Source organism: Coenobita brevimanus, chromosome 86 (genome assembly GCF_032717465.1).
Source record: "Coenobita brevimanus isolate Jiangsu-jjx chromosome 86, ASM3271746v2, whole genome shotgun sequence".
Classification (NCBI taxonomy): Eukaryota; Metazoa; Arthropoda; class Malacostraca; order Decapoda; family Coenobitidae; genus Coenobita; species Coenobita brevimanus.
In genome coordinates this window covers 30,486,400-30,511,210 of record NC_137039.1, presented here as the reverse complement: position 1 = coordinate 30,511,210, position 24,811 = coordinate 30,486,400, and the positions used below count along the sequence as shown (strand labels likewise).

At 42.4% G+C, this 24,811-nt stretch overlaps 1 protein-coding gene across 1 annotated transcript in view; it reads right to left on the bottom strand.

The window, feature by feature from the left end:
* Positions 1–642: 642 nt before the first annotated feature.
* Positions 643–24,811, bottom strand: part of LOC145410647 (ectonucleotide pyrophosphatase/phosphodiesterase family member 1-like) — an 83,965-nt gene continuing 59,796 nt past the window's right edge. The window contains exons 9-15 of the mRNA XM_080280760.1: positions 16,588–16,723; positions 15,633–15,815; positions 11,883–12,114; positions 11,048–11,230; positions 10,440–10,644; positions 1,187–1,337; positions 643–834 (exon numbers count right to left, since the gene is read on the bottom strand). Of these exons, the coding sequence (XP_080136886.1) occupies positions 643–834; positions 1,187–1,337; positions 10,440–10,644; positions 11,048–11,230; positions 11,883–12,114; positions 15,633–15,815; positions 16,588–16,723 (1,282 nt within the window). The remainder of the gene's footprint in view (positions 835–1,186; positions 1,338–10,439; positions 10,645–11,047; positions 11,231–11,882; positions 12,115–15,632; positions 15,816–16,587; positions 16,724–24,811) is intronic.

Below are 24,811 nucleotides of genomic sequence, written 5' to 3'. Positions count from 1 at the left end.
GATCCAGATGGTACATCTCACTTTGGAGATTCACAGTGATAAAAATTTGTGGTTCTTCAAAACATGAAGAAATAAGCTGCCCAAATCCGATCTGATGGACTGAATATCATCGTGATGCAACGTAACTGTGACCTACCCCTACTGACACTGACATTTACTGCCATTTCAGCCATTTCCTCACATTATGAGAGGTCTATGCTGAAGTGGTGGTGATATTCTTCCACAGAATAGTAAATAGTGTCACACCGGAACAGCGGATGATGCCGGACCAGAAGGACGGGTGACAGACTGGAACAGCAGATGATGTTGCACCAGGAAAATAGTTGATCCCACAATGGAACAGCCCACGTCCACAAATGCACAGTGTAGACTCAGCATTTCAACAGCACAAAGGTCCACGTATTAACAGGACAGGACTTCAGACATAAATTGCGCAGAACCCCAGAGTTAAACTGCACAGGATTTCACATTATAGCAGAGCTGATCTCCACATCTGACCTGCACAGGACTTTGTATTTCATCAGCTTAGGGCTCCACATCTGAGCTGCACAGGCTGCACACCATAAAATCTCACAGGATACCACACTGGAATAGTGCATGGTGACAACTATACCAGCCAATTAAATCACACCACCACCATCACTATTTGGTGAGGCCATATGCATTGGACCATAGCCTGTTGGCCCAAGTTTCATGACCCCAGATGTTGGAGTGCATTCTAATCTGCAGCCTAACCTGGTCCTCATACCTCATTCTAGGGTACAGGCTCAGACCAGTGATCTTCTCCACATCCTGAACTTTCGCACTGAACAACTGTGCAAATCTATTCGCATCCTGTAATTTAAGAAACAGAAGAAAAGTTCATTTATCATTAATGGTACTTCATCTGACAAATTTATTTTTAAAATAATATAAGTAACATTTGCTAACTGCAAAGTGCTTCACTCACAACAACATTCATATTCAACAACCTGGCAAAAGAAAACATGACATAGGCATTTTAAACATCACAGAAGAAAATATAACACAGCAAGAAATAAGGATATATATAATCACAGTATCAGCAACATCAATAGCATTCAGTAAGGTTGGGAAACATGAGGATCCATAAGGAAACTTGTAATGCAAAGGATCTTAAAATACCATCTGTCACATTAAAAACATTTAGTACAATGTGATGACCCACCAGACAGTTGGATACGTAGAGGTACTGAGGGTATATGAAGGCAAGAGCATCAAGGTGGCTAGGTGGACAATGGGCCAGATTCCTTACCCACCTAAGGCAGCGGGTCACCACCAGGAACATGTGGCTAGGCACTGCAACATTGTTCTTTCGTCTGCAAAAACAAACAAAATTGGCATCACTGAAAAGCTGATGATTGCATTTCAGTCTGGCTGTATATACTGGTGTTCCTCTCCTCCAAAATGATCAGTCTGGAAAGGAAGAATTAATCCCTCTTCAGGATATTTACATTAGCACCAATAAACACTGCAGCATCTCAATGTGCTGATCAACAAGAAATACCGATGATAAATTTTAAAATACTGTAATACATTCATGTGTATCATGCAGGGACTGGATATATCTGTACAATACACTACAGAAGGAGGTTGTTGCACCAGCTGATCAGGGTGGTATTCCCAAGGGGATTGGGAATGCTGGCAACAGGGAAAGCTGGAGCTCCTGTTTCGCTAGCTGACTTTTTCAGTGTGACACTAACATCGAGAGTAGATCAGCAAACTCTCCCAAACACTTCCTCTAACTATCTCATACACTACAGCACATGCACTTGACATACCATACAACGCACTCCACTACCTCACGGGGATTGACGCCAGCAAAAAGATGCGGCCAGAAAACACTGCCCCTCCCTACCTAATGGCGGACCTTTTGAGGGGCGACGTGACGAGGGCTCTGACAGCACAGATCGTGGGGCAGGAGTGAGATGGGGCTCGACCCTGTGCTAGAGGGTACAAGGCATTGCGGTTCCCAGGTTGCCGCTTCTGCCCAACAGAGAGGTGCCCAAATCTGGGCGTAGCACCCCAAGAGGCTGCCCTATCAATGGGTGTTACAGTGTTACAGTGCCAAGGTGTGCTAGGCGGGTGTCCCTGTAGCTGTCCTGGCAGGGTGTTCTGAGGGCACTACCTCAGCCACTGGTCAAGGCTGGTGGGACAGGGGTCCCAGATCCATTGCCTGGGGACTGTGCAGTGGGTGGGGCCTGTGGAATGCCTCTCCCTTTTATTATTTTTACTGATTATGACCAAGTTAAAGAATGAAATTCAAAGCAAGCCAGAGGACACTACATCGCTCAGGGGGATCAGAGTGGCATTGTGGAATGTGGGAAGTTTAGGGGGTAGAGTGGGGGAGGTGGTTGCAACACTGAGTAGGAAGTGGGTGGATGTGGGATGTGTGCAAGAAGTCCGGTATACAGTAGGGGTGGATCAGCCAGAAAGACTACTGGGAGAGATTGTTATTAGAAGTTGTTTTGGCAGGGTAAGACAGGCAGATATGATGGTGTGGGTGTGTTGGGTGGGAAGAAATGGGTGGGATATGTCATGAATGTTGTGAGAGTAAGTGATAGGATAATAGTAGAGAAAATTTTGTTCAGTGGGAAAATGGTGGCATTCATATCAGCATATACTCCACAGGCAGGCTTGGATGAGGTAGAATAGGTTAGATTTTGGGATAAAAAGTGTAGTAAGTGGTATGGAGGATGATGGGTAGTTTTGGGGGGAGGACTTAAACACTCATGTATGTGATGCAGCTCAAGGATAAGAAGGAATACAACAGGATGTGCAAATGGTACAATAAATGAGGAAGGGGAAAAGGTACTTGAGTCTGAAGAGGCAATGAACATGACTGTGAAATACAAATTTTAGGAAGAGACAGCAGATTGATTACGTAAGAGTCTGGGGGAAATAGCAGCCAGATAGACCATTTCCTGGTCAGGAGGGCTGATAGGAGGCTGGTGAGGGATGCTTTAAGTTATAGGGGGCGAGGACTGTGTGCAGCAAAACAAGTCATTGATACGTGACACAGTGCTTAAGGAGCGGGTGATGAAGAAGAGGACCTATGCACCCAGCAGGAAAATATGGAAGCTGAAAAACCAAGCAGTAAAGGATTCCTTCTATAGGGCGATGACCAGAGTAGTGGCTGAATAGGGAGACACTGACAGAAATGTTAATGAACAGTACAGTACATAACCCTCAAGAACAACCTCTTGAGAGTTACTGATTCAGTATGTGGATGGACAAGAGGCCCACTAAGACATAAAGTAACTTGGTGGTGGGATGAAGATGTAGAAGCTGCAGTTAAGGAGAAAAGAAGGCTTTTCCAGTAATGGAAGAAGGGTGGTAGCATAGAGGAATACTTGGCTGCCATGCATAGGGCTAGAAAAGAGGTTTACAAAATGAAGTCTGAATCACAGTGACTTCTACTTGATAACCTAATTTGTGTGGAAAGGAAGAATATGATATTTAAGGTGGCAAATCAGATGAAGAGGGAGAATGGAGATACCATAGGTGAGATGTGTGTGAAGAATGATAAAGGAAGGGTAGTGCTGAACAGGGGGGATATTAACGACACATGGAGACAGCATTACAGCTGGTTGTTGACTGAGGAGTTTGACTGGGACTGGGAAGGTTTGGAGCCTGCAGATCCAGTGTTTGGCCCTTGACCACTGACTGATGCTGCTACTGTGAGCAAGGCAATAGGCAGGTTGCAGGTGGGGAAGGCAGCAGGTGTGTCTGTGTTACTGCTGAAAAGTTGAAGGCCTCAGGAGATATAGGAGTGGGGTTAGTCACTGGCCTGATAAATAAGATTATATATGAGCGTGTTGTCCCACATGACTGGCTAAAGAGTGTAACTGTAAATGTGTACAAGGGGAATGGAGAAGTCCTGGAAAGAGGAAATTATTGAGATATAAAGCTTTTAGACCTGATAATGAAGGTAATGGAGAGTTCTAGAAGGTATGATCAGAGAAAGAGTGAATATTGATGAGATGCAGTTTGGGTTTATACCAAGTAAAAGGACCACTGATGCCATATTCATTGCTAGACAGCTTCAAGAAAAATATATAGGAAAGAATAGGGAACTGTACTTTGTTTTTGCTGATTTGGAGAAGGCCTTCAAAGTCCCTAGAGAGGTGGTGAAGTGGGCAATGAGAAAGCTTGGGATTGAGAAGTGGCTGGTTAGGGTAGTTATGGCCATGTATGTGGGTGTCTGCACCCAGGTAAGAGTGAATGGAGATCCGAGTGATGAGTTTTCTGTAAATGTCAGAGTGCACCGGGGGTCAGTTTTGAGCTCCTTGTTGTTTATCATGGTGCTTGAAGCCTTCTCATGTGACTTCAGAAGTGGACTCCCGTAGGAGATGTTGTATGCTGATGGCCTGGTGCTGACTGCAGAGAATGAAAGGGAGGTGCAGGAAAGACTCAGGAAGTGGACAGATGGTATGGGGTACAAGGGCTTAAGAGTAAATGCATATAAAACCAAACCAATTGATATCTAAGGATGGTGGCAGTACTGTCACAGAAGAGGAAGAGTGGCCATGTGCGATTTGTTACAAGGGCGTGAGAAGTAATTCCACCTTGTGCAATGCCTGTGATAAGTGGGTGCATAAGATATGTAAAGGTACTAGAGGTAGACTACGAGATAATGTTGATTTCATGTGTGCGGCGTGTTGGGGAGAGCACAAGGAGATTGTCAGGCGTGAAAGGATTGAACTTGCTGGTGAGTCTCTTGAGTGTGTGGAAGAGTTTTGCTATTTGGGAGACATGTTAAGTGTTGGAGGTGGGGCTGGGTCTAGCCCTGTGGCTAGACTGAGGTGTGATTGGAAGAAGTTCATTGCCTCTCCTGCCAATGAGTGGGCTCTCCCTCCATGCTATGGGATCTATCTTTGTATGCAGCATGTGTTAGGAGTGTAATGCTGTATGGTAGTGAGATGTGAGCAGTAAAGGAAGAGGAAATTCACAGGCTGAAACATACAGAAATGACAGTGATCAGATGGATGTGTGTAAGGCCTGGGGGGGGCTAGGTTTATGATGGAAGAGCTGAGGGGTAGGATGGGATTGCAGTGTACAGATGCTGTAATAAGGAGAGGTAGACTGAGATGGTTTGGGCATGTGGAGAGGATGGAGGATGATAACTGAGTACAAAAAGTGAGAAGTGTTAATGTTAGGGGCAGGGTTGCGAGAGGTGGACTGAAAATGACCTAGGACTAGGTCACTGAGTGCGACCTCAGGGATAAGGGACTGAATAGGCAAGCTGTCAGAGATCGAGCAGCATGGACAGCTGCCATTAGGTGACTAAGGTCGACGCAAGCAAACATGTTGGAACTTTAAAAAATGAATGAATACACGACATCATCAGAGTGCAACACATGTTATATACTGTGATCCTTCAATTATCCGAAGTAATGGAGCCAAAGGCATGTCCGGGTAGTGGCTCTGTCCAGACAGTAGACTCCCCCTGGCCCCCATTCGTACATAACCTAACTTTGAAAGCCAGGGCAAAAGGCCACAACAGTATACCATACAACACTTGCTCCAGTTGTTTAACGCTGCTTTATCTGGTCAAGCAGACCTAAAAATGCAGTGGGCACACGAAACATAATGGTAAAATGGAATAAAATCATGGTAAAATAAAATAAAATCATGGTAAAGTACAGCAAACTAGAATAAAATCAATGTCAATACTCACGATTCAACTACACTGCATCAATCTTACCCAGGATATCCCACTCCTATAGAGTCAGCGCTACTCTCTTCCTTTTCCCTGGTGAAAGGACCATCATCATTTGAACTCCATCACTAATTCCAGTCTCTCTCCATTCACTGTAACACTGCACTGGAAGTCACCTTCTCTCTCAATAACCATCACTTTACTCTTTTCTACATTTACTCTCAAGGCAAGACGCTCACAGACATCAGCAAAACTCTGTATCAGTCTACCAAGTTATTGTCCAGTACAGTATTTGCAAATAGTACTGTATCATCAGCATACAACAAATCTGGGATATTCCATCCATCAACATTCATTATCAATGCCATCCCCCTCTCCATTACTCGTGTTTTTACTTCTCTCATCATCCCATCCATATATATATTGAACAACCATGGGGACATCACACAACCTTGTCACACACCCACACCGATCGTGAACCATTCACTTAGATGCCCATTAACCCTTACACATGCTTCACTACTATCATTAAAACTCTTCATGGCACCTAGCAGCTTACCATCTGTACTGTTCATGTGCAAAACCTTCCACTATCCTTCTCTGTCTACTTTGTTGTAGACTTTTTCCAGATCCATGAATGCCTAAAACACCTTATAGCCTTTCTCACAAGTCTTCTCTGCAAATATTTGATCCACGCATCCTCTGCCACTCCTAAGGCCACCCTATTCACCATTCACTAAGACTTCTGATATCTCTTACTATCTCTATAATAATTCTTCCATATACCTTCCCTGCCACACTCAATAAACTTATGCCACGATAATTCTTGCACGCACTTCGCTCACCTTTATTTTTGTACAGGGGTACAATCACAGCCTTTTTCCACTCTGCTGGCACAGTTTCACTCATCCATGCATTCTTACATATCTCCTGGAAGCACTTCATTCCACTCTCTCCACTACACTTAAGCATCTCTGCATACACATCATCAACCCCAGCTGCTTTCCCATTTTTCAGCTGCTTCACAGCCCTCTTCACCTGTGCGAGGGTCACGTTTCCTGGCACTGCATTCTTTCTCTGTACACCTCCAAAACCAATCATGTTTACAGTGGCTCTGTCTCTCTATTCTCATTCATTAGGCTTTCAAAATATTCTTTCCATCTGGTCCTTACTTCATTCCCATGGGTTAATAATCTACCACCTACATCATTCACACTTTCACATTTCTTTCCGCTTTCACTTCTACATTTCCGCACCTCTTTCCAGAATAACTTTTATTCTCTGAGTAGTTTGTATTTTTCTTCCTAGATCATCAATTACCTCCTCCTTTTTCCTCTTCACTAGTCTCTTTATGTGCTTCTTGCTCTAAATATATCAGTTATTTCAACTGAACCCCTGTCCTGTAACCACTCTAGCCACTTCTTCCTCTTTTCCTCCACTGCTCTCTTAACCTCTTCATCCCACCAAGCTGTACCTTTCTTCTTTGTTGTTACTCTTGCCACACCACACACTGCTATAGCATTGCTAACTAAACAATCCCTATATGCATTCCACAGGCCGTCCAAATCTATTTCATTCCAATTCACTGATCCTAGCTCCTCCCCTACTTTGGTCCTGTATTCATCAGCCATTTCTTTGATCCTCAGCTTCTAGACTTTCAGTCTTTCTCCCTGACTGCTCCTCTCTCTCATGGTCCACCTCACTCCTCCCAGATTGATCTTGCATACTACAATCATGTGATCTGACAGACCTCCACATCATCCTCGCACGGCCCTCGTATCAGAAACCATTCCCAGCATCGCCTTCTCTACGAGCACGTAATCAATCAGGCTCCTTGCAACATGATCCCCATTCCCTCTGTAGCATGTATATTTGTGTGCATCTTTGTGTTTGAAATATGAGTTACAATTGCACAACCTCCTTTCCTGACACATATCCTTCAATCGCTTCCCATTATCATTTTCTCCTGGTACTCCATTACAACCCATTATGTTATCCTCAGGACTGTTATGATCACTTTATAGCTCCTGGACATTTCTCCCACTGCTTCATCCAGTTTTTCCCAAAAACCTGTCTTTCTCTCTCTCACTCCTGTCCTCACACGGTGCATAGGCTACAATTCTGCCACTTTCATCTTCTCAAACTTGAACTTGACATACATATAGCTCGGGCTGACACATTTGTAATCTCTCATTCCACTCTGCCACACTTCATTCATCAACAAAGCAACTCCTTCCTTGAATCTTCCTCGCCCATTCATGCACATTTCACACCCTCCCACTCCTCCACTACACAACCTTTCATCTTGTTTCACACAATGCCATCACAGCATATCTCGCACTCTTGAACACGTTCACCACTTTCACCTTCTTGCTCTCCTCATTCACACCTCTCACATTTCACATGACCATGGAAAACCTGCCCATTTGGTTGGGGCCCTGTGCAGGTATTGGGCCCTCCGAGGCTCTCCGAAACAATTGCCATGATTATGTGATTTTAGACTGGGGAATCTGAGGGACACGTAACAGCCAAAAACCCTGGTTATGTGGTTACCACCCAGCATAGTAAATGGTTTCCTGGGTACAGGAAACCATTTGGCTTGTCACTCAGTGTAAAGACCATAAGGTATCCCTACACTGAGTGAGTGGATGATAGGTACCTCATCCAAAAAAAAAAAAAAAAAAAAAAAAAAAAAAAAAGCTGATGCAAAAATACAAAGGAGAATTACAAACACAGACTCTTGAAAAGAACTACAAGAAGAATAAAAAAAGCTTTATGCATGGAGCAACAGATGGCAAATGGAATTCAATGTGGACAAATGCCAAGTACTCAAGTTCGGTAATAGCAAAAAAAGACCAGACTGGGATTATTGGCTACAAAGTTCAACCCTACACATATCTGAAAAGGAGAAGGGCCTAGGAGTGATTATCAATAACAGAATATCTCTGGTTGACCACATCAATGAGAAAGTATGGAACATGTACACAATGCTTGCTAATATGAGAGTAATATTTACATAAATGAAGACATTATTCATTGGACCAACCCTGGAGTATGCATCTGTAGTCTGGATCCACATCTCAAAAAACAAATAGATAAGACTGAAAAGGTACAAGGAGCCACTACCAGATGGGCACCAAGTTTAAGGGATCTAAGCTCTAAAGAAACACTAGAAAAATTAAACCTACAAATATTACAAGAGAGAAGGAAATGAGGGGGAGGCGGTGGCTGAATCGGTAGAGAGGCGGCCTGCAGTACTAATGGACCCACATTCGAATCCTGGCTGGGGCAGGGAACAGTTTAAGGATCTGAATTTCATAAAAGCAGACTTTCCTGATCTACCAGATGACCCGCCGACATGTCGTAAAAGTATCCCCGCTAATACCAATACACCAGTCCTGTATGAGACAGCCCTAGCATGTATTCAATATCGACGGTGGGTGTTAGCGCCGAAGTGGTGACATGTGGAGGTGAGGAGGACTACTGGGCCCTAAGGAGGACTATTAGGACTTGGGAATAGGCCCTGAAGCCTTTGCTCAGAGTCGGACAAAAAAAAAAAAAAAAAAAAAAAAAAGCTATATAAATGCATAACAGGAAAGGAGAAAATAGACATAAATGAATATATAACCTATAGGGAGCCAACAGCAGGTGGACACTGCAAAAAATTGCATAAAAAGAAAGGTGAAAAAAAAAGTTAGGAAATTCAGTTTCCCAAACAGCAACTGATCAGTGGAATGAACAGCTGAATGAAAGAGTGTGTGCCAAAACTATTCATAAATTCAAGGATATGTGTAATAAAAATGGTTCAAAACAAGGGACAGTATGAGCTTGACTCATTTCCATAAAGATGAAATTAGATATGGTAAGAACAATGAGGTACACACACACACACACACACACACACACACACACACACACACACACACACACACACACACACACACACACACACACCCATGGAAATTAATTTGCATTTATAGTATATGAAAACAAAACTCAAAGCTCAGGTGTAAGAGGGATACTTCCATTATACTAGGAGGGCCGAGTGAAAAAATGCATGAAGCAATGGAATGAAGGGGGGGGGGGATGTAGAGATTATGATGTGCAGAATGCATTATTTAAACAAGGAGTACTGGAGGCTCTTCTTCTATGTGGCCATCCCTTGCAAGGAGTTTTTAAAGGGAACAATAAATCAGAGGTTGAAATATAAAGTACTTATACTACATCTCTATCACTCTCATATGTATCTTGAGATTCTTGATCATTAAAATAGTAGCTATACTAAAATACTGTTCTCATTTATTACTGCTGGACAGATTACTTGAAATGATCAAGCTGTTGTGAATAATAATGAGCTGTAGCACATTCTGAAATTTCTTGTTAGTGCTGCACATTTGTTATGAGTTGACAATAAAGTCTGGGGAGAGGGACAAAAATGCCTAATTGCCCCCTATTAAAAATTCAGGGCAGCCAACTACCCCCCACTTCCAATGCCTTTGATCAGAGCTGAAGCTATAAATCACAAAATTTCTGTTTAAAGCATAACTGTTTTCACCTATCTAATGAAGAACCCATCTCTAGTCACTAGACCATGACACAGGTTGATAGTAAAGCCAACAATGAATTGGAAACAGCAAATAACCAAGACTGCAAATATTCCTGTCACCTCTTGGGGATGGGACTTCAGTACATAGCACGGCTGTCACTGTAACCAGGACATCCCAACAACAATAACATCAGGAGTCTTAGACACACACACCTAATATCCTCATGTCTGTCAGCAAAAGTGTCCCGGTCATAATCAAACACAGGTCCCGCCACAACATTGATGGTCCCATACCGATCCCTCCACTGCTCCACCAGCACCTCCAACTCCCTCCACCTCTGCTTCAAGGCTAGGCTGATGGGCACGGCACTGGAGATAAGGAATGCCAGGGGACCACAGTCTTCTCGGGCGATGAACCCTGGCAGGAAGAAATACACGACTATTAAGAGTCCACATACAGGTAGGAAGGTAGGTTTATAAACAGGATGGTGGGTTGGCAGGTAACCAGGAAGGTAGGTAAGTACAGTCTCTGTACAAAGTACAATACAGGTAGGCAGGTACAGTACTCTGTACTATATATACAATAGGCAGGTAGGAAGAAAAATACTCTGTATTGTTGGTACAACAGGTAGGTTAGTACATAGGTAGATGGGTAGGTACTCTAAACTACAGGTACAACAGGTAGGTAGGTAAGTAGGTAGACAGACAGATACAATATATAACAGATGGAGAGTAAATAAAGATGATTAAGATGATGACAGAGGAAGACGATGAAAACTGAGATGATTATCATCACCATTAAAAGGCTGACATTAACTTACGAGGTGGAAAGAGTGGATGAGGGAATATCTTCTGGTATAAGAGGAAGTCATAGGCACGACATGACAATCTCTCCTGTGGTTTTAGTCTAATATCACTGGTCCAGGGGTAGTGGCCCTTGCCCCCACCACTGTGATGTAGAGTGTAGCTTGTCCACAAGGGCATCTGCAGCAGTGTTGAGTACCCTGGTGGTGAAACGAGATGATGGTTAAACAAAATTATCTGGTAAATGAAACACCTTTTGCGAAGAATTTTTTACCAAGTTAATACACTTTCCTCTATCTAGCTTGGTAAATGTGAGGCATCTTTTTTATTGTGTAATTACATTTCATTCTGTTGGGAAATGACAATAATCTATCTATCTATCTATCTATCTATTGCCAGACGCCTCAATACCGTAAGAGGTGGTCACAAATAAATTGCATTCATGCTGCCCAATATCCCGCCATTTCACTGCCCTGATCCCAGCTCATACTTCCCTCTCTCATATACCTCTCCACTCCATCCTTCCATCTCATTCTTGGCCTCCCCCTCCCTCTCCCCCCCCTCCACCTCACTCACATACACTCTCCTCATTAGTCTCTTGCTCTCCATCCTCTCCACATGGCCAAACCACCTCAATGTATTTCTCCTAAGGCTTTCTACCCCATCCACATAATTAATAATGCCCTTAGTAATAATAATAATAATTAATAATAATAATAATAATAAAAATGACAACAAAAAACAACTATAACACTACTAATGGCACGATCAGATAATCATCAAATTGAAGAAAAGTACACTAAAAGGCAACAATAACAACAACAACAATCCAACATGGCCATCACCACTAACCTGTGACAAAATCAGGCTGCATCATGAGTAGTGCGGAATCCCTGAGTCCATTCATCTGTGGTATGCCCCAGGGAAGGTGGAGAGCAATGAGGGAGTGGGCATTGTCCTGAGCCTCCTCTAGCACCCCACTCACATCCGCACCACTGTACATGTCACCCTTGCAGTCAGATTGTGGGCGGAAGTACTCAATTACTTCTTCTTCAGGGACTCCAGCCACAAGAGGTGGGTATTCCTGAATAAATGAATATCGTAAATAAATTTATATGTAAATTAATATTGCAAATATACGGTATATTAGTGTGCTCCTAACACTGAAAGAATGCATGGTAGACTAAGAAGGTGACTGGATATGTAAATAGAGTGTAAGTAAGAATGTGAGGTATGGAATGGGTTGGGTAGGACCTGAAACTGGAAGAGGAAAACATAAAAGTAGATCAATTAGCAGGGGCATATAACAATACCTGTATACAGTAAAACCTCTTTACGTTGGAATAATTGGGGCTGAGGCCATTCCGACTTCACTGAAATTCCAACTTTTGGAAAGTGTGAGGCCTCCAGACTAACCAGGGAAAGAAAAAAAAAAAATCACTTACCATGTTTGCAGAGGGTGTAATCCAAGCATGAGGAGGGCATTTTGGTAGGATATAGAGGTGTTAGGGGGGCACATGATCACTTCTGTGCAACATTTTCACTTGTGTGCAACATTTGGGAGCCTTGGAAGCCATGCCGGTAATGAATAAAAGTGCAGAACATGGAGTCACAACGGAAGTGGGTGCGAGAGAGAGTACTGGCGTGGGTGGTGGCAGTTGCTAGACTGATCAGGGCTCTTGTTTGGCGAGCCACAGCTCGCAAATGTGAGTATTTTTTCCCTACAGCGAACAAATTTTACATGCAAGTCGCCTTTTGGCGAGGAGAAAATACATCCATTTCAAAACCCAGTACAGGTAAACTACAAAATAAGTAAATGTCACTTAAATGAACAAAAAAAGCACATTGTGATTGATTAGCGTATTAAGTCTTTCCTTGTCGCCACTATGAATGTTTAAAACCTTATTACATCATTCTAATCATCGCAATCTGTAAATAAATAAATATATTTATTGCTCGTAAAATATTTCGGCTCGTAGCCAGTTTGGCTACTAAAAATTTATTTGGCTTGTAAATCTGAAACCTTAGGAGCCAAATGGCTCGCAACCATCGGTAGTTAGCAAGAGCCCTGCTGATGATGGGACCTCACAGACTAAAACATGATGAACCTAGTGCATCATGTTGAGATTCGGTTTCCATCTGACAACAATTTACAACTCAGGGAAGGTTTTTCCCGGAATTTTATCACAATTTTCTTGAAAATTTAACCCTTATACTCTGGATTTAAAATTCACGGCACCGTAAGATTTGGTGCATAAAAAACGAGCAGGAACTTTGAAACTGTCTACAGTAATCCCTCTAATATCCGAACATCCCCACTAACTGGACATAATCGTCCTGGGATCCAATATTCCCAAAATGGGCCAAAAACTGCAAAAAATTCGAAAAAAATCTGACTTTTTTCCCACCTGTAATTTGAAATTGCCGCCTGGCGCCGAACAGCGGTTACACCATGGTCCCTTCACCCCTTCCTTCCTTCCTCCCCCCTCCCCTGTCAGGGTTGCCATTTGGTATTTTTCATTACCAAGTGTGGGCCAATTTGGTAATGAAAAATTCGTTTGGTAATGAATCAGAATAACGCATTACCAAATGGATTTTTCTCATGTATGAGGATACACAGGATGGAGATGGTGGATAGTTTGCTCTCTCTGATTAATCTGCTACCCTACATAGCGTGAAAATAATCAAAATGGTGTTAATTATAAGGAGAGTGATTACATGTATTTCCACTTGTATATATAATTAGTGAAGAATAAATGCTAGCTTTATGAATTTGGTTATGAAAAGTTAAATTTGGTAATGAAAGTTGAGGAGATTGGTAATGTGGCCGTTGCGATCTGGCAACTCTGTTACCCCGCCATCATCAACAGTCAAAGTCTAACTCCGATCGAGAGCAGATGCTCATAGCAGTGCAAGTCACAGGTGCTTGTTTTTTTGTGAATAAACAGTGAATAAACTGCAATACCTTGCCGCTAGAACACACAGGAATTTACAGTGTTGTGCTGTGTTAAGAAATTAGAATTTAGAGTGCAGAGGATTAACTGTGGACTGCAAACTGGCGGTTCGAACCAGTCCAGGAGCAAGGGACTTGTAAGTACCCAGAATGTTTAATATTGTAAAAACTCACCTCTAAAACCTCATTTTATGGTTCTTTTGCATTTATTTCAGTCTTTTATGGCCCTTATTGGTGTGATTTGGGTCTTAAATAGGTGCAAAGCATGTCCAGAGGGAGTTGTATAGGTGTTTTTCTGAGTTAGGGTCCATAAGTACAAGTCCAGAAGCTGGGGCCCAATATCCGGACAGAACCACTATCCGGACCTGCCTATGGCTCTATTACGTTGGATATTGGAGGGATTACTGTATTTTGTTTGATATTTTATGCACTCAAAATACTAGACAAAATATGGGGTTGCATCATTTGAAAGCTTAGAAGCTGCTCTTTGCCATGATAAAATCAGAAAGAAGCAATAATGATCATGGGCAGATATAAAAAATAAAATAAAAAAAAGCAATGTTGCTGGAAAAAAAGTAAAGAATTTACAACTCGTGTAATATGTGTACAGACATGAAACTTATGTGGTATTCAAAGTCATACAGGTGTATACTGTAGATATTCTTAGAAGACGTACAGGTTATTCCCTGGGCCTCTTGTGGTAGCTGGGATGGTATTCTGGGCAAACTCCCTTGTTTCACTTGAGGAAGACATACTAAGTCCAAGTTCACTTATTTCCGTCAATAACAGCCCAAAACAGCACTGTTGTGTAAAGTCATATATCACAACTTATGCCTGAAGTACTCATTTACCGGTGGACCTATATATATAATATATATATATATATATATATATCTATATATGTATTAGCTATTTCACTTATAAATCTGCTAAAAAGGATAATATATAGCATGTACCCGACTTTCACTCACTCACAAGCAAGATGGCGGACCTACTGCTCTCTATTTGACTATATATATATATATATATATATATATATATATATTAGCTATTTCACTTATAAATCTGCTAAAAAGGATAACATATAGCATGTACCCGACTTTCACTCACTCACAAGCAAGATGGCGGACCTACTGCTCTCTATTTGACTCTATAATACAAGCTGGGTCATGATTGGACAGTTATAGAGAGAATGGGAAACAATGGGCCAATCATAAGCCTCGATGTGTCATGTCTAGCCTCAACCAAAACAAACTTCTCATTCTCACATGAGCGGGACATATGAAGGCAGCCACGATTGTGGCATCGTGGAGTTGCCGGGGAAGCCACGGTCGTGGCACACGGAGTATAAGGGTAAATATATTTTCATCAATGAATATCATGTGCCATTCCGACTTAGGCGTAATCCCGACTAAAAGGGTTCTGATTCATGGAGGTTTCACTGTACTTCGTAGTTACCAGAATAACAATAAAAAACAATAACGATTTTCCATCCATCCATCCATCATCCAATCCTATGTTGCCCCATGAGAAGCGCAGGAGCCTGAGGCTAGGCAAGTTGGTCCTGACATTTAAGATGAGTGAAATAACATAATAATAATAATAATAATAATAATAATAGTAATAAAAACACCACCACCACCACCCACCATTGGCAACTCTGGTAAAGGTGGAGGAGAGACAAGGATATGGTGAAGTGCTCCCCAGGTGCCATTGTTAGGGGCAGGCGTTATTCCAAGTAGCACACACATTAAATTGTACAGCTCGATGTTTTGAAAGATCTCGATGTCCATGTTGCGGTGGAAGGCAGGGCCGTGAGCCAGGAAGAGGGACTGAGGGATAGAAAGAACTGTCATCTATCTATCTATCTACCTAATTGTCTCTATATTTGTTAAACGTACTGCTGTTCAGCTGGATGTTCTGAAAGCTCTCATGTCTACGCTGTGGTGGACAGCAGGACCGTAAGCCAAAAAGAGAAACTGGGGGAAAGATACATGAATGATGCAGCTAAATAATTATATATCCTTCCATTATCACTGTTAGTGTATCTAACTGTCTGTCTCTCCATTACACACATTGGGCTTTCTAGCACAATGTCTGGGAATATCTTGAATTCTTGGTTCCAGTGAAAGATAGGACTGTGAGCCAGGAGTAACTGGAATACAAACAGTGGCTCTCTATCTATCTACCCATCATTTATTACTGACAAACATCAGGTTCTATATCTGTGTGTGCCTCTGAGATAACTATTATTGGAAAATCATTTATGCCATATTATTTTCTGTACTCTACCACACATCATAAAAACAGCCATGCAGCTGCCAATGAACTGTATCAATTGCCCAAAAAACTACAAAACCCCACAAACAAGGAATTTATAAATACACAGAAACCCTAAAATACAAACCCCCCAAAATATAAGAAACACACACAAACAAACCCCTCAAAATATAAGAAACACACACACACACACACACACACACACACACACACACACACACACACACACAGAACCTCAAAATAAAGACAACAAAAGGGGACCTCAAAAATAAAGCTCATAAAGGTTCAGGATCCATAAAAATATAATCTATCTACAGTACTTACATTCATAGATGAGAAATAGTTATCATATCCATGGTCTCCTGCATCAGCTTTGAAGGCACTGTTCCCCCCAACGCTATATCCATCATCCAGTTCCACTACTATGTCTTCTATTCGCCGCTGTCTCCCAACATGCCATCTGGAATTGAGAGAATACATTGGGATGGGAATATGGAAAACACACACACACACATACAGTACACACACACAAAGCCCTGGAGTCACAGAAATCACACATGTTCCAACCACCTCTTTTACAAATCATGAGTAGTTTTCAGGGATTATGTTTGTCCCATCTCCATCAATTATTCTCTAAAGTTTAAAGTACTGTCAGTTAATACTCCCTGTCAAAAATGCAAAGAGCCACTGTCAGTAAATCAAGAGTGTTTAATTTTGGTAACAGCTGATCGTAGCACCAGCAAACATGGCCACTAATATAAACACTGAGGGACCTGAATTTCCAGGATTTGACAGTGAAACAAATGTAATGGAGTCAATTAAAACGTTGATTATGGGAATCTGCGAACTAGAAAAGAAAGTAGAGGATCGAGTATAAAGAAATATAGTATGTCTGAAATGACCAAAAACACTATACAGAGTCTGATATAGGCCAATGAAAAGGCAAACCAGGAGATCGAGAATTTGAAATGAGAAAGTATTAAATTAAGGGAGAAAATCAGAAGAAAGCAGTAATAAAATAAAGGTCAGTGGTGTGTTAGAAGAGCAAATGGCACGGTGAACACATGTGGAAGATGAAGAGAATGAAGTGGTTAGCTTAATTCGCCCTCTGCCAGTGCCGTTTAAAAACAGCCATGCCCTTTGCCGTAGGCAGTGCCAGAGCTGCTCATAAGCAGCCTAGGATTTTAAAAATCATCAAAAATTGAAATACTGAGAGCGGCTGGAGATATTTACCAGGCATTAAGTTCTGATTGTGGCACATCATGGGAGGCCGCTATGAGTCACCCACAGTGTGCACCACACACAAGGGCTGCCCCTGCATCAGGTTAACTATAACCCCATATCATTAAAAAATTTGACAAAAATCGAAATACTGGGAGAGGCTGGAAATGTTTCCCAGGCATTCAGCTTTGAATGTGGCGTGTCACTGAAGACAACTATGAGGCAGGTCATACGAGTCACCTTGTGCATGTCCCGCACCATTGCCCTTGGGTCGCTCCAGTTCACCTTTGACCATGGGTGAAAGGGCACTATGGCGTGTCAAAGCTGTTCCCAAGACAAAATTGACGACATTCTCTTTGGTTTTCCTCATGATGGGGACTCCGACTCCTCTACTGACGATGTTCTGGCTGACAAAGACTACATCCAGCACCACACCGTGTCGTCGAATAGTGATGAAGCGATACCATCACCTAGGAAAGTGCGGTACATTGCCTTTGTGTCGGTCAGTGAAGTACCGTGCCACCCACTCAAATCACCAACACACCCACGATGCCAGTAATTCAGAGGGCGAAGGCAACTTAGCTGCACCTTCGGAATGGCCACTGTGGGTGGGGTCACCCCACTCCAAGGAAAAAGGTGACCACATGAGCGAGGAAAGGTGGCCGACGAAGAAGAAAAAACTCGGGAAAGTAGTGGTGGTTTTGTTCACGGAACCCGACACAGGGTCACAGATCACACATGGTTCACAACTATGCAGCACAACTTGCCCCATTCACCTTAGTTGCACACTTCATGCCATGCCGCCCCGCATCCCCACATCTCATGGCAGGCCTCCCCACCTCCCCACTGCCTCAAACCGTGGGAAAAGGCAAGGGGAAGGGCAGAGACAAAGGGAGCTGCACATGGCATCCGGTGTGCATGTGGGAGTGTGTGTGGGCATTGGGATGCAGGGTGTCTTCCCTAACAGCCTCGCCGCCCTACTGACAATGACGGAGTACCCAGCAGCAACGAAGGATGTGACGAGAGAGAGGAGGAGGTGATGTGGCAGTGGGAAGATGGGAGCTCCTTTGTTCCCCACATTCACCCCTTCATGGGCACAGACAGGTCAGGCTGTACCATGGCAGAGCTGACCCAGTCCTTCTCCCTCCATGACTTTTTCAGGCACTTCTTCGAAGTAACCCTGGTTATCAACATCGTCCTCCAAACCAACCTCTATGCCAATTTTCTGTGTAGTACGTACCTAATTGTACTTACCTAATTGTCCCTTTACAGGAATGAGTCAAGCTCGTACTGTCCCGTGTCTTAAACCATTTTTATCGTATACAGTATATCCTTAAATTTATGAATTGTATTGGCACACACTATTTCATTTGGTAGGGCATTCCACTGATCAATTGCCCTATTTGGGAAACTAAATTTGGTGGCTTGGTACAGATGCCCCATGGCCGACTCTTCTATGACGACATAACTCCAGACGAGTTTTACGCTTTCCTGGGCTTAGTGCTGCTGACGGGGGTGGTGAAGAAGACCAGGCTGGAAGCCTATTGAATCAAAGGCCCGTTGCTACTGACATCCTTCTTTGGGAGAGTGATGTCCTGAAATAGGCTTCAGAACATCCTTGGCTGCCTATCAGAATATTCTCGGCCACATGCATTTCTTCGACGTCCTCGATCCAGCCACCAAGGACAGCACTGACTGGATGAGGAAAATCCGTGTGGTGTTTGACGACCTGAGGGAGAAATTCCACACCTCCTTCTACACCTACTGAGACCTCGTTATCAACAAGCGTCTAGTGTTATGGAGGGGGAATATCTCCTTCAAACAATACATCCCCTGCAAGTGCCACCGGTTTGGCTTCATGCTGTTCGTCATGTGCGATTGCAAGACTGGCTATGTACAGAACATTGTTTTGTACACTGGCGACCAGACCGACCTGGTGGAGGACAGGACCATTGGTCTTTCTGGGGCAGTCGTCAAGACCATGGTGGACTGGTACTTACACTGGGGGAATGTACTGTACCTGGACAATTGGTACATGAGCCCTATCCTCGCCCGGTAACTGCACCATCACGAAACTGGAGTCTGTGGCACAGTTAAGGCCAACAAGAAGTTCATGGTCAAGGCTGCCACAGAGCTGGGGAGGAAGCTGGTGAGGAAGAAGGTTGTTTTTTACCAGGCAAACAACATCTTCACCACTACCTGGTACCATAACAAGGAAGTAAACCTCCTGTCGATGGTACACCATCCACTCATCCACAGGACCATGTCTATCAACTACCGGCACAGGAGGAAAGTCCACGTCTGAAAGCCAGAGGCAGTCTAGAAATACAGCATCACCGTGCGGCAGGTGTACCAGTCCGATGTCATGATCTCCAGCATCCAGTGTGTGAAAGCGACGATGAAGTGGTACAAGAAGCTGTTCTTCCACCTCCTTGACATCACCATCCTCAACGTACACTTCCTCCACATCTATGTCATGAGCACCAAAGAAAGCTTCCAACAATTTGTCATCAAGCTGTACCGGGCATTGCTCACCTACCCCGCCCAAGACTGCAGCAGTAGGGTTGCCCGAGCCCCTGGGGACCAAACTCCGCCTGATGCTGCTCCACTTCCCCAAGGTCATGTCAAGTGTGAAGAAACTGCAGTGGAAGTGTTATGTGTGCCAGCACAGCATGGTCAGGCCCCAGACACAGAGAAAGGACTCTCGGTTCATGTGCCAGGAGTGAGATGTGGGATTAAGCCTAATCCCATGTTTCGAGTAGTACCACACGCTTCTGAACCTTTAGACAACAATGAATGTGAGACACAGACGCAATAAGTATGTAGATTCCATCCATTCCATCATCCAATCCAACGTTGCCTCATGAGGAGCATAGGAGCCCAGGGCTAGGCAAGTTGGTCCTGACATTTAAGATGAAAGTGACCAGCCTCACTCATCCCTGAGTGGCATTACATGAGCAATAACCCCAACCACCCCTTGGATATAAACCTTCACCGGCTCAATCTGACTGGAGCGCCATAATTACCCATTAAACCACCAGGTGCAATAATTTGGTTATATGGTTACCACCCAGCTTGGTAAATGGTTTCCTGGTGTACAGGAAACCATTTGGCTTATCACTCAGTGTTGAGTCACCCACAGGCAGAAGGAAGAGGAAGCATGAAGGACAGAAAGACAAGACAGGGAATGTAAAGTCATCTGTAGGCAGAAGGATGTGGAAAGAATGAAGTAATGAAACACAGAAGAGGAAGGAAGGAATGGAGGGAGGAGAGGGAAGGGCAGACACCCAAGAGCAGCACTACGTTGAGTGAGTGAATGGTGAACACCCCTACCTACCACAAAATAAGCATGTAGAGAGTGCAAAAAAGGTCGCCTAATTTCATATAAGTGCATAATTTGGAGACACTGTTAGTATATAAGTCAGTGATGTAGTGAAAAGACGCTGAAATAGTGTAGTTTGCGCGAAATAGACACCTCATAAATTATCACATGCGGGCTAAAGAGATGTCATACATATGTGGCTAGTGTGAAAATATATGCCAGTTTATGTACATAATCTTAATTCAAAGACAGTGTTACTATATAAGTAAGTGATGTACAGTAGTGACAAAAGACTTGCAAGAAACAGATGCCTCCTAAATTACCATATGTGTGTGCAAAAGAGACACCATACATATGTGGCTAATGCAAAAATGGATGCCAGTGCATGTACAGGGTCATAATTAAATGAGTGTTAATGGGTAAGTGTGCTCCAGTATGATTAAAGAGGCAAAGAATGCATGCCATATACTAGAAAAGTGCCTATTACTTGGATGTCTGCGTGTCACTTGCGGCCTTCGCATATCACTATGCCTGAGAACAGTGGCCACATGCTCCTAGGACACGTTGGAAGCATCATCAGGGCATATACTTTAGCATACCATGGCCCAACACCAAAGAGTAGCACCAGGTCCACTACGGAGAGATAAAAGTCTATGGGATTTACTCCTGTATTTCACCAGACAGATGCGGTTGTGATGGGGGCCCAAGATCGACCTTCCTGGCAACTGTGAGTGCCAATTTGGGTGTTTTTGCGAGTTTTGCATCAGAACTAACCTATCTAGGAAAAAAAAAAACGGCCAGCACGGGCTGTCAGAGGTGTTAGAGCTACCGGCAGAGCGGGAGGTTAAGGGAAATCATTCAGGAAGAAAGGAAAATGAACAAGAAAGAAATAGAAGAAAATGCAGTGAAAATATTGAAAATGAGAGACAGAACAATGAGAGAAACTGTAGAAAGGAACAGATGTGTAGTAATACTTGAAGACAGGGAGGAGAATGAAATGGTTCGATCAGTGAGACTTGAGAGAGACTTGAATCAGGTGAGAAAAATATTAGGCAAGATCAATCCAGAAGGAAGCAAGTGGGAAAAAGAAATTGACGAAGTATGGAGGTTATGGCCATAAAAGAATGGAAACGCAAGACCAATGAGACTTAAGTTGTCATCAGAAAGTGTAGTAAATGACATACTGTACTTAAGGTGACCTGAAAACTAAGCAAAGAGGCAGGGATGGAAAATATTATAATAAGAAAAGATTTAAATGAAGAAGAAAGAGAAGTTTTAAAATCTTTAAAAGAACAAGCAAAGGAAAAAAACAACGGGAGGACAGGCAAAGAATGCATGAATCTTTTTTGGAGAATGATGGATATGAAAGTAAGGAAGTGGTATGTGAGGAACTAGACATGAAAGAATCAAGGGGGGTGGTTGAGAATACGAAGAGAAGAATGAGTAAAGTCGAAACTGGGACAGTGAATATAAAAATCATGTATAGTAATGTAGATCAGTTATTATCTAAGAAAGGAAAAATTGGAGACTATATGAATAAAAAGAAATCTGAAATTATTTGCTTGGTGGAAACCAAATTGCCCCAAGATATTGATACAAAATAATTTGGATGAAACAACTCAAATGTGTGGATGAAGGATAGAGAGGGGAAGTTTGGGGGATGTGTGATGATTCTAACCCATACTGAGTTAAAAATAAAAATGATAGAAATTAAAAATACCATGACTGGGGGATGTGTGATGATTCTAACCAGTACTGAGTTAAAAATAAAAAAGACAGAAACTGAAAATACCATGGCTGAACATTTGGGAATGGAAATAATGGACTGCTATGGAGAAAAATAGACGTGATAGTACTGTATTTTATATGCCCCCCAAACGAGGGTAAGGACAAAAGAAGATTACTAAAACTGATAAGAGAATCCATTATAAAGATAATGATGTTAACTGAACGAAGAAATAGAATAATAATCATTCAGGATTTTAACTGTAGAGAAGTTGATTGGGAAAGTATGGATGCTGGGAACAATGAGGGATCCTGAGGAAATAAATTAATGGAATTGGTGATGGAAAACATGTTAACTCAATTAGGTAAAGAAATACTGTACAAGAATTAGAGGAGACGACAAACCATCAAGGCTCGACTTATTACTCACAAAGGACCCAAATGATGTGAGGAACATAACCAACCAATGCTACTTTGGTAAAAGTGATCATCTGGTTATTGAGATGGAAGTGGTGGGAGTAAGTGAAGGAGAAAGAGATGAAAAACACAGAGAAAATAGGTACAATTATGGAAAGGCAGACTTCGCTTCCCCAAGGAACTTTTCCCAAAGTGTCAACTGATGCAAAACGAATGAGATCATAAATGCTGATGAGAAATATGAGTTTCTGCCAGAAGTATATAAAACAGGAGTTAATAAATATGTCCCAAAATTCTCCACGGGAACAGTAAGGCAGGAAGAATGATTTAACAATAGATGTAGAATGGCACTTTAGGCAAAAAACAGAACATGGAATAAAGTGAGAAGAAGGTATTGTGAAAGGGCTTGGGAGGAATACATGCAGGCAAGAAATGACTATGTATGGGTGCGGAGAGAGGAAGGAAGGAAATACAAAAAAGATATTGTAACTAAATGTAAAGAAGAACCTAAGCTATTTTACAGGTGTGTAAATGGTAAAATGAAAGTTAAGGACGGTATAATACGACTGAGAGATGGAGATGAAACTTATGAATGAGAAGAAGATTTGTGCAAAATAATTAACAACAAGCTGCAATCAGTCTATGTGTTGGAAGAGGAATTTAACGAATTTGAAATGGAACCCAGGATAACGAGAAAGGCGGAAATTGCAGTCGACATGAATGAGGTGCTACAACTAAGGGACTTGGATGTGAGGAAAGCAATGGGACCAGATGGTGTGGCTGGACAGATCCTGAAAGAATGTGCTGACCAATTAGTGTGGCCTGTTTATGTCATCATTAACAGCTCTCTGGAAAATGGATAGTTATCTAAAGACTGGAAAAGAGCAAATATTGTGTCAACCTTCATGGAAGGAGATAAGGAAGATCTACTCAATTACAGGCTTGTATCACTTACTAGTGTTGTTTGTAAAATCTGTGAGAAATTATTAAAAAAAGATGAATATAGTATTTTGAAGAAAGTGAAGTGATAACACCAAAATAATTTGGTTTTAGGGAAGGAAGATCTTGTGTTACTAATCTATCAAGTTTCTATACTAAGGTAATAGATGTCATACTAGAGAGAGAGGTATGCAGATTGTGTCCATCTAGATCTCAAGAAAGCATTTGACAAAGTGCCCTATAAGAGACTGCAGTGGAAGTTGAAGACCTTTGGAGGAGTGCATGGGAAACTAGTAATGTGGATAAAGATTATCTGATCGGAAGACAAATGAGACCAGTCATATGGGTCAAGGTTTCACAGTGGAAACTTGTGACCAGTGGAGTACCCCAAGGCTCTGTCTTAGCTCCAATAATTTTTCTGATATATATAAATGATGTGCCAGAAGGTCTGAATAGTTACATGAGTATGTTCACTGATGATGCTAAAATTATGAATTATATTAGATGTATTGATAGTTGCAAAGAGCTGCAAGGGGACTTGGATAAACTCCATAGCTGAAGACAAACTTGGAAAATAAATTTCAGTGCCAAGAAGTGTCATGTATTAGAAATGGGAGTGAGTGAAGAAAGACCACACTGGACATACATATAAAATGGGCATTAAGATAATTATTAAAAGAAATGATGAAAAGGACTTGAGAGTGATTATTCAGGATGACTTGTCACCAGAGAAGCATATAAACTGAGTCACTGGAGGCATTTATGGATTGCTGACCAACATGAGAATGGCTTTTAATTATATGAACAAGGAAATGCTGAGGGAGTTGATAGTGACCATAATAAGATCAAGACTAGAGTATGCGGCTGTGGTGTCGTCGCCTCATTTGACAAAGCATATTGATAAACTGAAGAGGGTTCAACGGA